The 18,143-nt window shown below is 43.7% G+C and overlaps 1 protein-coding gene across 3 annotated transcripts; it reads left to right on the plus strand.

Moving 5' to 3' along the window:
* The first annotated feature begins 5,514 nt into the window (after positions 1-5,514).
* LOC141763596 (adipose-secreted signaling protein-like) lies at positions 5,515-17,919 on the plus strand. 3 transcript variants are annotated; one of them, XM_074628064.1, is made up of 6 exons: positions 5,515-5,699; positions 9,612-9,684; positions 11,095-11,231; positions 12,617-12,770; positions 13,885-13,985; positions 15,639-17,919. In XM_074628064.1, the coding sequence occupies exons 2-6, from the start codon at positions 9,666-9,668 to the stop codon at positions 15,675-15,677; spliced, it is 450 nt and encodes a 149-aa protein (XP_074484165.1). In that variant the 5' UTR covers positions 5,515-5,699; positions 9,612-9,665; the 3' UTR covers positions 15,678-17,919. The 3 variants fall into 3 exon arrangements, with proteins under 3 accessions (XP_074484165.1, XP_074484155.1, XP_074484147.1); XM_074628054.1 differs by having other exon boundaries at positions 5,517-5,699; positions 9,607-9,684; positions 13,885-14,010; XM_074628046.1 differs by having other exon boundaries at positions 5,519-5,699; positions 13,885-14,010.
* Positions 17,920-18,143: the final 224 nt, after the last annotated feature.

The raw sequence follows: 18,143 nt of genomic DNA on the forward strand, positions 1-18,143 counted from the left end.
CTCTAATGGGAGGTGTCATATCACTCAGCAGAAGTGCCCTGTTAAGTTGGTATTGTTATCCCCGCCCCCTACACATTAGCCACGCCCCATTTCATAACTCATGAACCGTTTGTCATTTGCAGCCAGTACCCCCGACACGCGAGGAGGGGCGAGGGCCCGTTCATCGCTACTCGCAGCTTTAATTTTCTGTTTGAATTCAACCTTTAAATTCCCAGTGAAACAGACGTTAGAGCAGGGGTGCCCAATACGTCGATCGCGATCTACCGGTCGATCGCGAAGGTAGTGTGGGTAGATCGCATGGCATTTAAAAAAAAAAAAAAAAAAAAAATTTTTTTTTTTTTAAATAGACGTCAGCCAACAAATTGCAACACTGTTTCACCTGAACTCATCTGGAGTGGAGGATGAGATTTTGACACTACAAGCTGACATTCAGCTTAAGTCCAGGGCTCATGGACAGTTCTGGAACTTACTCACAGAGGAAAAGTACCCCAACATGAGGAAATGTGCTACCTCCTTGACTGCATTATTCGGCTCCACTTATTAATGCGAGTCAGCCTTTTCCCACATGAAGATTATTAAGTCCAAATACCATTCCACCTTGACTGATGATCATTTGGAAGTGTGCTTGAGGCTGGCTATCAGCAGCTACTGTCCGGACTATGCATCCCTGGCTGATTCCATTCAGTGCAAGTCATCAGAGTAAGGTAATGACAAAAAATGTACAGTTATATTGTACAATATGGGTTCATGCAGTTATGCAAGGTACACCAACATATATTGTACATATAAAGAATACTCAATATATTTATAAATAAATATATGTTTTGCATTTTTATAGTAGGTAGATCATTTTGACTTGGTCATTTTATAAGTAGCTCGCATGCTGAAAAAGTGTGTGCACCCCTGCGTTAGAGCATCTTTAGCTTCTGTAACCTATTCCCCAGTGAAACTGAATATTTGAGCGGTGTACAGAAAGAGGGATTTAAATCAAATCCTTCACATTTGATTGGACCGCTAAAAAGTGGGCACGCTTAGAATGTAGTGTGAAACAGAGCTACTGTAGACTGTGGCTCCATAAGTTGCAGATTGATTGATGATACAGTAGATAACACTTCAATTTGATTCAAATTGTTTTAAACAGTTCACGAATCCAGTTCTGTTTCCAGATCAAGTTCAGTTTATGAATCCAGATGTGTTTCTGAATCAATTCAGATCAAGAAAAATAAAGAAGAAGGGGGTCAATACTCCTACCGCTCTGGCTGTGAGTTTACCAACAGTCCATCTGTTTGCAGTGGATCCTCTCACTGGCACGACGAAGCAGGGTCTCTAGAAACTTAGTCCGTGGGTTTGGCTCGCCATCTTGTCTCCCGCTGTGCGTGTCGTCCCACACACACAGCAAACTCTCCACTCCAAGTCCAACTTTAAACAGATATAACAACAAAAAAAACCTGACCTGTATGACAGGTCATGAAAGAAAGAAATTACTCTGTCAATATAAATCAACTCAATAAAGCTTTACAATTACTGTGAGTTATAACATTACTGCCACTGCTGTTCGACCAGGCTCAATATGGCGGCGTAACGTTCCTGCTACATTGCCTACACAGGCCTAACATAGCGGCAAAGATACAACGCCACTCTCACTCCTCGTGTCTAACATGTAACAAAACTCAGCATTTCTCCACTAAACACAATGTACTTACGGTCCCCTTAATAAACTTATAATATTAAGTGCTAAACAGTTTGTGTGTTTATGGCCTTCTACACACAGCTACATTAGCTCTTTGCTAGTGTAGCCGTGCGCCTTGGGTTCGTCTAACTGATATAATATAAAAATAACAAACGACGTGGTGAATGACAAGTGAGCAGCAACTGCCGCCAGCTTTATTTATTTCACCTTTTCCACACCACAACAGACCCATAGCGGAAGCCCCCCAACTCATCTTTCTGCCCTACGGCAACTGAAAAGGACCAAACATCTTCTGCGCCAAAATACAGTTTTAACCCATGAACAAGTGTAGGAGAGTCTGTTACACATCTCCCCCCCTGAAATGGAAACGTCCCCGTATCTTAACCAAAGTAACAGTAATAAACAGTTTATTCCGGGATCTGTGTAAACAATACCTCCTATAAAACAGTGCTTAACTACGGAAAACATTAAAGTGCAACAAGGCTACAACATATACAACTCAGAACCTGACAAAGTCATTAAGGTGCGAAGGGGGTCGCACCACTCTCCCCCTGCGAGACTGAGTGGGTTCATACCCCACTGAGTCCCCATCAAGTCCATAATCTAATCCTCTAGTCTGAAACTGACCCTCCCCAACAGGAAGCTGGGAGGCTGGCAAAGCCCCCAAGGCTGGAGGGCAGGTGAAGGGAGGAGGAGTAGCAGGAACAGTCTGTGTCGGTAATGGCAGAGTGTAAGGTTTGAGTCTGTCATGGTGAACAACCTGGGCTCGTTCCATTGAGTCCAGGGGGTTGATGATGGGGTATGTCAGTACAGCTTCCCCTCCAGAAGCCAGCACCTGCACCACCCGATAGGGGCCCTTCCAGTGTGGCGCCAGCTTGGTACGGCTCTCAGTGGGGTTATTTAGCCATACCAGCGCACCCACGCTGTAGCCTAGCCATGCTGAATGCTGACTCCAGCCGCTCCGCCATGGACAGCACATATAATACTCTAGTGGCGATCCAGGGCCCCGGTAGTCCAGAATGCCTAGGGGCACACACACGTCAGCTGGAACCCGTGCCTCGCGCCCATGCATGAGGTAGAAGGGGGTGAACCGTGTACTGGAGTGCTTGGAGGTGTTGTATGCAAATGCAACTTGCTTCACATACGTGTCCCACTCACCCCCATGAGAAAGCAACATCTTAGCCAGCTGATCGATCAGAGTTCTGTTTTGATGCTCCACCATGCCATCAGATTTGGGGTTGTAAGCAGTGGTGCGCGTTTTCTTTATGCCCAACAGTTTACAGAGGCTCTGAATTACCTCTGCCTCAAACTGGCGGCCCTGATCACTGTGGAGAACTTCCGGGACTCCATGCACTAACACATAGTCCTTAAACAGGCAATGGGCCACTGTTTGAGCTGTCTGGTTCTGTAGGGCGTGCAAGTTTACAAACTTAGTGAAGTAGTCCTCCACTACTAAAATGTATCTGTTTCCCCGGGAGGTCAGAGGCAACTCCAAAATGTCAGCAGCCGCCCTCTGCATCGGCCGGACAGCCTGAGACCCCCCCATGGGTGCTCACTGCCTGGGAACTGGGCACCTCTGGGTCTGACAGGCTCTGCATTTCTCACACCACTGTTTAATGTCTGTCAACATAAAGGGCCAGTAGTAGGATTGCCTGGCCTTTTCCCACACACCTTCCGCTGAAAAGTGTGCGGCGGCCGGCCCCCCATGGAACTGCTGCAGGAGCTCCGGCACCATGGAAGAGGGGATCACCACCTGAATTTGCTCTTCCCCCGATGATGCAGAATGCACTGTCCGACACAGCAGTCCCTCAATGAGTGACAGATGGTTAAACTCTGTCCATAGTTTCCTCAGATTAGCAGAGGACCCCCTGAGGAGCCTGCGAGGCGGTCTCGTTATGCCCTGCTCCAACCAAGCCAACACTGTGCTAATGTCCGTGTCCTCGCGCTGCAAGGGCAGCAGCTCCGAGTCCCTGATGGAGAGAGAATAGGTAGGCTCCGGGTTCATGTGTGTCGTGTCTGGAGATGAGGAGCAGTTTGGCTCCTCCACAGAGGCAATGGTGAGCCCCCCAGACGAAAGTGTCCAGGTCAACAGGGGGAGGGGAAACAGGCCGGCGGGACAGTGCATCTGCATTGTTATGACGGGAACCGTCCTTGTGAATCATGACCCAGTCTAACGGGTCCAACTCCAAAATCCACCTACTCCTCCGTCCTGTGGGGTCATGGTCCATAGCCATGCGCCTGAGGCCCAGCAGAGGACGATGGTCAGTTATGATTGAGAAAGTAGACAGTCCCACATAGTGTTTGAATTCATGTACTGCCCACACGACTGCCCACAGTTCACGATCAAACGTGGTCCACTGCTTTTTTGTGAGGGAGAGAGCCTGGCTGGCGTAGGCCACCACCCTCTCAAGCCCCTCAACTTCCTGTGCCAGCACCGCTCCCACTGCATCTTTGGAAGCGTCAGTGCAGATTTTAAATGGGAGTGCAAAATTTGGCAGCATCACCACCGGAGAGGAGATAAGCACCTGCCTGAGGTAGGTAAAAGCCGCCTCACACTCAGCAGTCCACTGAAAGGGCACATTTTTCCCTACCAAGTGATTCAGCGGTGCAGCATGTTGTGAAAAGTTTCTCACGAACCTCCTGTAATATGAACAGAGGCCCACAAAACAGTATATATCAGTACTCTTAGTGCCAAGTTTTCTCAGACAAATCTTTATTTCCTAATTAAGGACAGTCATGTCCAAAATATGGGACACTGAAAAGTCTGTTAAAAGGCCTAAATCACCTTAATTAATGTAGGAAACACTCACGAATCTGCTGTGAATTGCAAAGTTCAAATGTTAAACCATTAAAATGTTTTCATTTCACTATACAGGGAACACATACAACCGTAACAGGCAGAGGGCCTGTTAGAAACCGATACATCAAACCTTGAGGCAACACAATAAACCTGAAGTAGAAGAGACTGGAGCAAATATGATTCAAAAAAGTTATTTTTATAAAACGGTCACTATATCCTGAAAGTAGTGCATGAGACAGGTAAAAAATCATGTTCCTCTGTGTCCTCCGGCGCTCCTAATCTGCATCTGCACAATTTCACAGACAACAACCAGTCAGAGCTGATCTGGAGTCTGCCGTCCAGCTGCCGTCTATGAGAGCCGGCTGTCAATCACTCGCAAACTCCGATCAAACGGTCAAACTAGGCAGCGTTGATCAAATATGAATCAATATTATGTTACTATAATGCCTATTTCTCGCCTCAAATGTTTCCAGAATCATCTTGTAGTGTACTGTTTAGCTGTAATATGAGAAAGTTTGTGACCCGGCAGCCATGTTGAGATCTGCTGAGGAAATACCAAGCACCGCCCACCAGCCGGACCACAGCCAATAGGAACGCTCTCTCTCTCTGTGAAATGACCTGTGATTGGTCAAAGTCTCCCGTCATGTAGACATTTTAAAGCCTGAAAACAGAGCCATGAGGAGGTGCAGAAGTCTAGTTTCCTCTCAGAGCACTTGAATGACAATATGCTTAAAGGTTATTATGGAATGTTTTGCCCAATGATGCCAAAAATTTGCTGCCTACTGAAGCTTTAAACTTGAACCTGCAGACACCCATTGCTTACCACACACTGCATTATGGATAGTAACTGAATAACCAGTAATAATACATAGGCATAAAAACAACAACCTGCAGAAATTTGAAAAAAAATAATTTTAACAGAGATGCAGCCCCCCCCATATCTTAAATAACACATTATAAGACAAAACCCTATAAATAACCATAATTATTGCACAATGCATGCTGTCCCACATTAAGGTAAATCATCGCTGCGCGCGTGTCCGCCGAGAAGGCGCACGCCCGCGATCATGAGCCATGTCTAAGCGTCCTCTCTGTCTGGACATCGCAGGACCATGTTGGCAGCGCTACACCGGGACAGATGTTGGTGTCGGTGCTCAGAGGGGACAAGAGACATGCTGTGAATATAGAGAGGCACATCTGCACTGAGCGGTACGTATTCCCCATGGGGACTGGCTGACTCATTTCACTGCAGGATGCTGAGCTGATGGGCGTGTGTCGCTGTTTTGTCCTCTCGGGACACTTTCATTTAGGCCTGTTTGTCCGTGCGCACTAGTAAGGCTGATTCTATCCATTATGCGATCACGCCTTCAGCAGTTGATGTGTTCAAGAGCTCAATGAGACGGCTCATGTCCGCCCAGTTGAGGAGGAGGGACACTCATTGACTGTGAGCAGGGGTGTTGCCCTTCTCTCTAGTCTCACTCCACGAATGAGACATCCCATCCTCACCTATCTCACAGTGACAGCGTGTTTAGGGCCCCTTTCTTTCTTTCTTTCTTTCTTATGATCATGCCTGCAGCCTGTCACCTATTTGTAATGGACTCTGTAAAATGATAAATCTAAATGTGAAATTCTGCCATATAGCTTTACAATGAAAGACACTATACTTTGAAGAGTGGGTAGTGTAGCCGACGTTGGTATCCGCACCCGATTCGACTGTTATCAGGCCATTAAAGGGGACGTGTAGTGTTGGGTTGGGCGATATGGTCTAAAAATAATATTGCGATATTTTTAGGCAATATCGCGATACACGATGTATATCGCGATATTTTCAAATATTCTCTAAGCACTACATAAATGCTCGATTTAACCCTTTGATGCATACCATGCACACCAATATGATGATTCTTGTAGTCCTTGCAGCATATGTCTGCATTAAAACCTTCTTGTTTATATTCATTAGTGGTTTCTGTTGGAACTATTTTAATCTTGCATGCAAAAAGGGGGAAATCACAAGTTCAATTTAATAAAACAGTATCCAACCGTATTCACTTTAACCAAAAAGTTTTCTGGCAATACATGCTATATATATTTTGATAAATACATAACACACACACACACACACACACACACACACACACACACACACACACAACGTTTTTAATGGCGTGTAATAAGTGTAAAGTAACTTATTGTTAGGTTTACCAGTAAGCTGTTCTGACATTGCTGATAATAAAAATTATTATTTTCCCAGCAGTGTAGAAGGACTAACCAATCGCGAGGTGTAGCCTACTGTGTGGCCAAAACTGCAGTCTGGTCCACTTATTCAGGCTCACAGCTTTGGTTCTGTAAGCTGGACGTTCATATTTTGGATCAAGTGTCTTAATGAGTGTTTTGAATTCGGGCTTTTCAACTACGCTGACCAGCGTTAGTTTACAGCGGCCATGATTTCTTTCCATTTTGCACTTTTTTTGTCATATGGGATTGCTTTGGAAAGCGAGGAAGCCAGAGTCATTTGCTTCTGGGCTGGTTCTGGTTGCTTTGGTCGTGTTCTCGCTACCGTACTTGCTTTGACGCTTCAGTTGTTTCGCTTTCTCTGGGCTCCAGGCTCCCTCTCTCCACTGCTTCCCTCCATAAACAAAAACACGCTGGCCCAGGAGAGCGGTCTGGATGGGGGCGGAGTCTGTGACGTATGTATCTGTGTGTCTGAGAGGGAGCCGGAGGGAGAGAAAGGAATGCCAAAGCGAGTTTCATGCCGGCGGGGTGGCTTAAAAACATTACATGACAATTTGTAGTAGATGTTTGCGATGTAGTCATTTTATATACCGCGCGTGGGACAAGCCGCGATACATCGACTATATTCGATATATCGCCCACCCCTAGTGTCGTCATGTTTGTATTTTGGGTTCCTGCTATAGCATGTTTACGTGCTTTAATGTTCAAACAACACGTTATTTTCTCATACTGTCTGTCTGAATATACCTGTGTTCACTCTCTGTCTGAAACGCTCCGTTTTAGCACATTTCAACGGAATGGCGACGGAATTGCGTTGCTAGGAAACAGCTTTGGGTCCGTGTTTACCTCTTGTCAGCTGTTGTCATTCACAAACACTGCAACAGGAAATAAACTGGGACACATTTAGAATGTTTACGTTTAAAACTGTTTAAAACTTTGAAAGTGTCTAAATATTGTAGATTTGTGACATCACAAATGGACAGAAATCCTGACGGCTTGTTTCAAACGCAGTTTCTGAATACGGGCTGTGTGTATTTATCTGTGGATTGAGCATTTTGATACTTTCAGAGTATTTATACAGTATATCACTTAAATCTGCTTTATAATGTAAAAGACATGAAAATCTCACTTTTTACAATATGGGACCTTTAAATAGGCGTTATCAGTCGCTACAAGCACCATAGATGTGGGTCAAAGGGGGGCCTACTACGTTGTAAAAGTTATTGAAACTTAAAAGCAACACGTTCTAACATGTAAAACTGAATGAAACGTTATGTTCTGAACACAAACAAAAAGGCTTCTTTAGGTTTAGGCAACAAAAAAACAAAACAAAAAAAAGTTAAGTTTAGGGGACAACTTTGTGTTTTGGGTTAGAATAATATACAAACACAAAGACATGTTGTTGGTTTCACACAGGATGCAAACTCTGGTTTTGTAAATTGAAACAAAACAAAACAAAAAACTCAACAAAAATACTACTTAGTAAAAATACATAATGGTTTGGCTTAAAATGACTTTGACATTGAAACAAAACACAACAAAAATACAGTAAAACTAGTTGGTTAGGTTAAGTAAAAAACATCAAGATTCAAACAACTGAAGTTTGACTTTTGGTTTCACACAAACAGCGGTCTCCTGGACGAAAGTCCGGTGTTTGTTTGACCCGTCCACTACCCCGGCCTCCTTCCTACGCGGATTTCCGTGGACTATCGTTACAAACATTACATTACATTAACAACACAAACATATTTGTGATACATAAAAAACAAACATAATCCGTGACAAAATATGTTTCCCTCAAAACGTATTTCACAATGCCGTTTTGTTGTATGGGAACGTAATTTTTAGGAGACAGGGCCGTCCTTGCTGCATCCCTCAGCCACCCTGATCTTTCATGTTCAGTATTTTTCTTGTTTTGTGAACACCAATGCAAATGTCCTATTTTCTATAAGGTAGGTATCTAATTTATGTTTAAAGGTGCTAAATGCGAGATTGGGAGCATTTCTATTGCCTCTGCATGGCTCTCAACATGACGACGGCTGAGCCGGCAGCTCGCAGCTAACGGTGCCAACAGCACCGACAACGGCAACAGTGCTGACAGAGTTAACATTGTCTACCTGTGGGGGAACCGGAGGGTGGGCGCTACGCTTCAGCTGTAACCGCCATATGAGAGCAATGTAGAGCGGCGGCCGTGAGCTAGTCGTTGGGGCACCCTCGCATGCACAAACATGCACTAAAAGCATGCGCGGCCGGCCGGGCTGTCATGTTGATGTGACCTTGAGCAAGATACTGAACCCCTAACTGCTCCTGAAGGCCGAACCATCAGTGTGTGAATACATCACAACTATCACTGAGAGCGATGCAGCAATCCTCTCTTTTTCAGGAACACCTTGTTCACATTCACAAACTGCCCAGAATGAGAAGCTGGGGGTTTACGATCTTGCTTGAGGACACCTTAGGGTTGGCAATGAGGGAGGGGCAAGTACTGCTCTTTCACTTTCCTTGCCCAGATTCATCCTGCCAGTCCGGGGATCCAACCTTCCAGTCACAAGCCTGCTTCTGTAACAGAACTGAAACTCTGTGCACAAGCTATGTTGTTTATTTACATGCAAGCATATTTTGCGTTGCAAAGTGTAGGACAGAGAAAGACATGAAGGGAGGGACGGGGACGTGTAAGATCAATACAGTACTGAGGTCGAGCGGAGCCCTGTGATATTGATACTCTATGCAGTGCACCGTCTGTTTCTGAAGCCCAGGACAGCAAAAAGATCTCAAGCTTGAAGACTGTTTTCACTTTAGTAAATGATACAACTGTCAGACCTCACAAGCATGGCACTGTCTCTCTCTGTGTTCCTCTCTGTCTGTCTGTCCTCGTACTCTGGAGGTCAGTGATGACATCTGTCGGGTATTGTCTGACGCTTTCTAATTCCTAACCACATTACCATGGCAACAAGAAGAAAAGGTAAGTGTGTGCCGCTGTGTGTGAGTGCTACAGTTCACTGGCATGTAGTTTAGCCTTCATACAGTTATGGGACGTCTGTAAACTTAGCTGGTGTACTTTAGATCCCCCAAACACGCCAGTAACAGTACACAGAAAGGAGGGGAGCTGTAGAATCTTGTAGTGTACCGTTTAGCTGTAAAATGAGAAAGTTTATGACCCGGCAGCCATGTCGAGATCTCTTGAGGAAATATCAAGCACCGCCCACCAGCCGGAGCACAGTCAATAGGAACGTTCTCTCTCTGAAATGACCTGTGATTGGTCAAAGTTTACCGTCACAGGCTAGATTTTCTAAAGCCTGAAAACAGAGCCACGAGGAGGAGCAGAAGTCTAGTTTTCTCACAGAACACTTGAAATATGCTGAAAGGTTGTTATGGGATTTTTTTTCCCCCAATGGTGCCCAAAAACGTTCTGCCTACTTAAGATATTTAACAAAGAAAGCAACCCAAATCCTGGGCCGTCACCAACGCCAACCCCAGCAAATAAAACGGCAGAGAAAGTTGCCGTTTTATTTTGTCGTTGACTAACATTACTCAGCTCAATGCACCAAGTGAAATAAGCTTCTAAGTCTGAAAACACTGATATTCAACTGTTTACTGTTTACTGTCTACCGATAGAGGCCTATACAGCCACATTTTATCAGCTCACTTGTAACGTTTTGAAATTCAACATGTCAACAGTGAATGGGGGAGAACATTTGGGTCTATCCTTAGACTCTATTTTTAATGTTTGACTGCTCTGCCTTCATGTAACACTTTAATGTCCGTGCTGTTTTTGAGCTGTAATGCACAGATGCATCTGTTTTTCTTCATTCCTAGACAGTGGTGTTGTCCAGTAGGAAGTAGTGAGCATGCTATTCATTTATCCAGATGTTTCTGTTGACTCAAATCTGCTCTCTTTGCATCTTCACTTTCCTGCTTTACTGCTTTAAAATTCATGTTGCTGTTTCTGCTTTGTTGCAACATCAAGATATGATTATCATTATTTATAATCACACCTCCATAATTGTGCTTGCCTCGATTGCTGGATGTTTTAAAACCTGTATTTTCTCCATTACAATGGACATTTACAAAATGGAGAGGATAACAGCATATGGTAACCATAAATTGGAATTATTTGTGTCATGCTGGGAAAACTGGGAGAACTATGTAACACCCCACAGGCCAGATTTTATGTATTTGCAAATCTATGATTGTGTGATATTGAAAAGATAACGAATCTTAAAATAAGGCACTTTAGACAGACATAGGTGGGTAATGTACTGTATGTATACAGGGTCTGTAACTTATTTTATGGAAGTATGTTTGTTGCTAAGTGTCAATAAAAATATAATTTAAAAAAAACAAAAAAACTGCATTTTCTCTCCGTCACCAGGCTCCACCTCGAAGGGCACCGGGGTGCATTTCCCTGACGACGACGAGCCCCCCGGCTCTCCAACGCGGAGAGATGACGAGTCAAACCTCTGTAGTCTCATTGCTATCCTGGAGAAGGATGGCAGCTACTTGGTCAAGGTGTGTTCGTGTGTGTACATGGAACTAGAGGGTCTGTTTCATGGCCCATCATATGCATGCAGCTATAATCAATATTTTTATAATTGCAATGTAATGGATGTCGATGTGAAAACAATGCGACAATGTTAAAGGGGTCACATAGTGATGAACCCACAGATAATTATCTGCTGAATTTGCAGCTCCCCTCGGCTTTACGGAGGTTTTTTAGTGTCAGCTTTTATGTAGCTGTCTGGCCGGCAACTTCCCTGTTGTGGTTCACTCTCCCTGTTCTCATAGTGTTTTTACATTGTTATGGATCTTATTTGTTATTATCTAAGTTTTTCTTGATCATCTTTCATTATTATAATAAAACTACTCCATTTGGAGTCAAAATTATTCAATTTAGTTGTTTTTTTATTGGTTTTATACTGTGCACAATGGTAGAATGTGATGATGCACAGGGTAAATGTCATGGCCAAAGGCTCCACTGTGTGCACATAGCCTCCTGTAGTGGATATCTGTAGTATTTTATAGCCAGATTCCCTTTCAAGAGGTAGAAAACCCATTTGGCACACTTTGGGTATTCAAGTGGCCTAAAACCTTTGTAGAATCTATGTGCTTTGTGTTATTTATATCTGCTTTGGCACAGTTGTAGTCAAGGAGTTGCTGAATGAATTCAGTGGCATCTCTGTGCATGACATCATTGCTCTAATGGTGTTATCCACTGTCTAATCTAGAAAACATTTTAGGCGAGGATAAAAATGTAAAGTTTTCCTTTGGTTCATCACAATTTACTCAGGCATAGTAACAGTCACAATGTTACTGATTGTTACTGATGTTACTTTATTTTGGGTATGTCTGTAGGCGAACCACACCTTCCAGCAACCTAGGGCTTAAGAGGTTAATGTCTTGTGCATCATTTTATACACATTTCCCTAAATTCAGCCTATCTTTGGTAACGTTGAGATAATGTTCTGTGGGTTTGAATTGTTGGCCTCACAGCATGAGTTTGTAACGACTGATGCGCTGGCGGCAGCCCGCTGGCAGCTTAGTTTTTCATCTTCAAAGAGTCCTGTTCAGCATATGTCTTATTAATAACTCTTGGGGGGAGGGGGAAAACTAATTAAAGGGGACCTCATAAAAAATGTTTCTTATGTTTTAATGTAAAAGGGAAAAAAAGGCCAATATATACATAGACAATTTTTTTTAACTATCAAATATCTATATTGGTATTTGCCTCAAAAATCCAGTATCAATCTATTTTACAGTTTGGAGGTATTGGTATTGGAGGTATATTAAGGCTTTATACCTTTTTCTCCACTATATCTATCTGACAGCTGTAGTTACCGTAGATTTTACATTCACAACCCTACTCTTTGCCTGTACTCTGTCGTTCCCCTCTCCAGGCCGGTTTCCTGAAGTGCCACAACTGTTATGAGATTGTCTTCACCGTCCCAGATGTCCCCACACTGGGCAAAGAGCTCTCCTGTCTTCCTTCCTCCTCTCCAACTCGGAAGTTTCCCAGCCTCCGGGTCCATCGGATTAACTCCACACTGGAGGGTAAGGCCCTGATCATACAGAGCATTTTTTTTCAGTTTGCTGCATCTTTTGTAGTGAGGCAACCATCGAATGAGTGCTTAGCTTAAGAAGTTAGTTTACACATTACACACAGGACCGAAATACATACACGCATGCACAAACAGGACCTATACACATGCAATAATTGAGAGATGTCAGAGCGAGGGGGCTGCCCATGAAGGGCAGTTGGGGGGTTTGATGCCTTGCTCAAGGGAAGTGCCCAAGAGGCAAATTGGCACCTCTCCAGCTACCAGTCCACAGTCAGTACTTGGTCCATGCGGGGATTTGAACCCAAGCCAAGTCCCTGTGGACTGAGCTACTGCCGCCCCCAAACCCGAAACACAAACCATAAACTGTACGCTATCTAATAGTTACAGTATAAATTAATGAAAACAATTTACACAAGTCAAGTGGTGGGTAGGGTAGCCAAAAACTGTACTTTGCAAAAAAAATGCTAGTACTAGTACAAAGGTATTTACTTAAAAAATTACTCGAGTAGCGAGTAACTTAAATTAAATTTAAAACAGGCATACTACTGTATGTGTAGTGTACTGTTTAGCTGTAAAATGAGAAAGTTTGTGATCCGGCAGCTATGTTGAGATCATTTGAGGAAATACCAAGCACCGCCCACCAGCCGGAGCACAGCCAATAGGAACGCTCTCTCTCTGAAATGACCTGGGATTGGTCAAAGTCTCCCGTCACAGGCTAGATTTTTTAAAGCCTGAAAACAGAGCCATGAGGAGGTGCAGAAGTCTACTCTTAGAGCACTTAAATATGCTGAAAGATTCTTATGGAATTGAGGTTAGGGTTAGGCCTACCGCCACTTAAATATCTTTGTAGTTTTTTGGCAGAGAGCTAATATCCTGCCCCCTCGTCTAGCCAGCGACTGCTTCACGAGCAACTGCAACTCTGTGTTTTCCCATTGAGGTTTTTTTTTCATCACTATTTCATCAGTAACAACATATTACTGATGAAACAACACATACGACTCTGTCCGTGCAACTGAATTAAACAGGTCATACAAAATTACAAGCAAAATACAAAATAAGTGTAAGTAAATGAATATGTTGATGAACCCTCTCTCTCTCTCTTAAAGGAGGAGTAAAGGTAACGTGTGAGTACAGGACTCACCAGGAGGGGGTGCTACAGGAGGAGATCACTCTGGTAACCAGAGGGAGAAAAGGCAGCAGTCTGAAGGTCAAATTCCAGGCCAAGGTCATTGGTATGTGCTAGCACACACACACACACACACACGCGCGCGCGCGCACGCACGCACGCACGCACACACACACACACACACACACACACACACACACACACACACACACACACACACACACACACACACACACACACACGCACACACACACACACACACACTCAATAAAGCTGTGCATACATCTCATACAAATTCTAGGCAGGTTATGAGTATGTAGTGTGTTGCACCGACACATGCCAATCAAGCTTTGAATGCCACTGCCAGGTTAACTTCCCAAATACACACAAACATGTTTTTCCAAAGATGTTACTGATTTTTATTTTCTGAGATGTTTCTGTAGCTTTTTCACCACCACTCACAATTCTGACAGATTTATAGCAAATGGTTATTGTACGCAGTTAGATTTGACGGAAGAGGCTCTGGTTTTTGAGGGGAGAAATCAGAGTAGCTATGAGGATTCTGCTGGAAGAATTCATTAGGGGTAGGAAAAAAATCGATTTAACCTATATATCGAGATTCTTTTTTTTTCAATACATTTGGAACCACAAGAGTCTCAGCTTTACAGTGATACCCAATTTATGTAATTCCAAGACTGTTTAGGGACCCCAGTATGCAGAAATATTCAAATATACCGTTTTAGAATAGGAGAAAATAACACATTTATACTGTTTGCAAAAAACTGCATGTTTTTTTTGCCTTAAACTGCATTTGATTGTCATAAAGTTGGCATGTCTGTGAAAGGGAGACTCTTGGGTACCCATAGAATCCATTTTCATTCACATATCTTATAATAATAATAATAATAAACTTTATTTTTTATAGCACTTTTCTAAACAAGGTTACAAAGTGAAATGCTTTTCAGAAAAGAACAACAACAAAAAAACAGCAAAAAACAATAAATCAGAAAAAAATTAAATACAAACAACAGAGGGATCATAAAAACAAGAAACATCTGGGGGGGGAAAAAAATGTTTTTTTTAAAGGCAGAATAAAATGACCAGAGAGGGATGATAAAATCCAGCATCATATCAATTATTCAAAAACACTTTCCTTTAAAAGAATGTTTTAAGAAGGGCCTTAAAAGATGTGATTTCAATAGGCAGAGTGTTCCATAGTCGGGGGGCTCTAACCGCAAAGTCCCGGTCACCTTTGGTCAAAAGCTGAGATCTGGGAACAACCAGCAGAGCTGCATCCGCTGATCTAAGGGAACGCCCAGGCACCTAGGGGGTAAATAGATCCGTAATTTGGAGCAACGCCATTTAATGCTTTAAAAGTGATCATTAAAATTTTCAGAAAATCTTGAGGTCAGAGGTCAAGGGACCCCTTTGAAAATGGCCGTGCCAGTTTTCCTCGCCAAAATATAGTGTAAATTTGGAGCGTTATTTAGCCTCCTTCCCGACAAGCTAGCATGGCATGGTTGTCACCCATGATCCCTTAGGTTTTTTAGTTTTATATGACATCTGTAGCTTCTCTCTATCTCTAAAACTGAACCTGAAAGACAGTAAAGTCGGGCAATCCCGTGGGTCTCAGAGGGTTAACTCAGCTGTGACTGAGCCTGACACCTGACAAGTGTAAATGCCAGGAGTGAATGCAAACTGTCCCCTCTCATCCCTTTCTCTTCCTCTGTACAGACCCACATCACGGGACTTCCATGCTGCTGGAGGGGGTGAGGTGTCTGGGTGCTCAGAAACACGGCCACACAAAGCACAGCAGCAGCAGCAGCGGCAGCCGTGAGAGGATGTGATGAAAAGATGCACACATATAATGTATATGTATCTACAACCATGTTAATCAGAGACTGGGTCGGGGCCCTGAGTGTTAGTGTGGAACACCAAAATGTGGTCCCCAAATTAGAAACAGTTTTATTAGACTGGGAAGACATCTGTGATGCTGTGTTTTGCTATTGTGGCATTCCAAAATAATTTTTGGAAAATAGGTCAAACAATCAAAAAATGCTGTGTCATATAGAATATTTGCTTGATAATGAGGCTCCTCCACCAAAAAGCTTAAATACTACCAGCCTGCAGCTCTGTATGGGCATTTGACAACTGTTATCCAATTTAGATAGCCATGCGCCTCTGTTGTTGGAGGTATAGTAAACCAGCACTCAACAGTAGCCAGCTTACACATTACACACATACACGCCAAGCCACTGCCTGGAAAATAAAAGTCATGATCAGCACCACGCATACAGTATATAGACAGTACTGACTGTAAAGTAACTGCAAATATATTATATTTTACAGCAGCCCAACCAAGGAAAAGCCAGATTGCTGCAGATGCCTCATAATGTCCCCTGTTCCTTAACTATGTGCAACACCGACCATAAAGAACACATCAAAACACAGTACCTTCAACTGTTTGTGATTTACATCAAGAAAAGCAGTAGACTTACACAATGGTAATGGTGCAATAATCCATGTTATTCAATCTTTGCACAAAATTTCAACGGTGGGTTGATGAGTGTTTCTGATCAAAGCCAGCCAGTCATTTCTCTGTTAAAGGATAACTTCGGTATTTTTCAACCTGGACCCTATCTTTCCATGTTTTTGTGTCTAATGCCGAGATCAGACTACACAATATTTTTGTCTTTGACGATGGTCACCATGTCAGATCTAACGATCACAGCGCCATAAACTCTTGCAGTGTCTTGGTCGGGCGACTAGCAAGACTACACGTATGACCACGACCAATCATGGCACGTCGTATTCCACGATCATGTGCAAGTTCAGACGTCATCCGGGAGGCGGTTGAAGCAACTGTCAATTATGGCGACAGAAGCGTTGTGTGTGATGCTGGCGGTCTTTGGTTGCGAAAAGAAAGAAAAAAGGGTTGTGGATGCGCTCCTGGGACGCACATAGAGGACGGTACGGGCTGTCCATACTTCAGTCAGTTTCGTTGTCCTACCTGACAGCAGCAAACTCGGTATCCCTCCTCCTTTTCTCCATGTTTGTTTATTACCAAGTGACCTGACTGCGACTGCGTGTTGGAGAGAGCACCTGATTGGTCAACGCAAAGGTACACGTCGTTGGAGATGTCACACTAGGCGCGTCAAGACGAAAAATTCTGACATGCTAGACTTTTCCTCGGGGTGTCGTGGGGCGTCCCAGATGTGGCGTCGGTTGTCGTGTACTATGACAAACTACACAAGATAAGAGGATAGATTTTATCGGATCGAGTACACAACACTCATTTATCGTTCCCGATCCCCTGCGACGACCGTGTCAGGCTATAATCGGGCTGATATCGTGTAGTCTGATCCAGGCATTAGTGACTAGTGGGGACAATACTTTTTTGAAATTGGTCCAGTATTGAGAGAGAACGTTAAAATTAAAACGCCAAAAATTGTTGTTTCCATTAGTCACTTAGACACAAGAACATGGGAAAACAGGGTCCAGGGTGAAAAATACTGAAGGGTACTTTCACATCAGGGACCCGGGCCCGGATCCGGGTACACTTGACCCCAAAATCCAGTTTGTTTGATTAGTGTGAATGCTTCGTACAGTACAGTTCGTCGATCCGTAGTCGAGTCCACTTGAAAAGGTGGTCTCGGGCACGGATCATGTGTACTCGGGTACAGTTTGCATCAGGTGGGAAAGCCAACTGTACCGAAACACGGAAGTGGGCTGCTATTTAACGTAACGTTAGCAGTCAGCAAGTAGTTGTGACACAGCAGTTTTTTTTCAACGCCGCCGGTCTCCTCCGAAATCTGTATATGCACGCGTCATGCGCCGATCTCATCCTCTGAACTGTACGGCCGTGGATGATAAAGCAGGAAGGCAGGCGAGAGGTTCCTTAAAATAAGGACAATAGTAGGCGATGGTGTTGGGCGATGTTTGTTATTTGTATTTTACTGCTGATTCCATGGCTGCCACCAAATATGTTACTGCCTGCACCTCATTATTGCACCAATACTATTCCCATTGCAGCCTCCTATCGATATATCACGTAAAGTAAACTGACTCAACATTGGTGACGACAGTGCACTGTGGCAGCGTTGGCACGCTTTGCAATAAGAGCCACTTGTGACTGCTCAGCAGCGTTCTAACCAATCCACCTGTCTGCATCACACCTTACTATCAGATGACATGATGGTATAAGTTATTCCTGTATCTCTAAATAGCCATAAATGAAAA

Source organism: Sebastes fasciatus, chromosome 3, assembly GCF_043250625.1.
Source record: "Sebastes fasciatus isolate fSebFas1 chromosome 3, fSebFas1.pri, whole genome shotgun sequence".
In the NCBI taxonomy this organism is placed as follows: Eukaryota; Metazoa; Chordata; class Actinopteri; order Perciformes; family Sebastidae; genus Sebastes; species Sebastes fasciatus.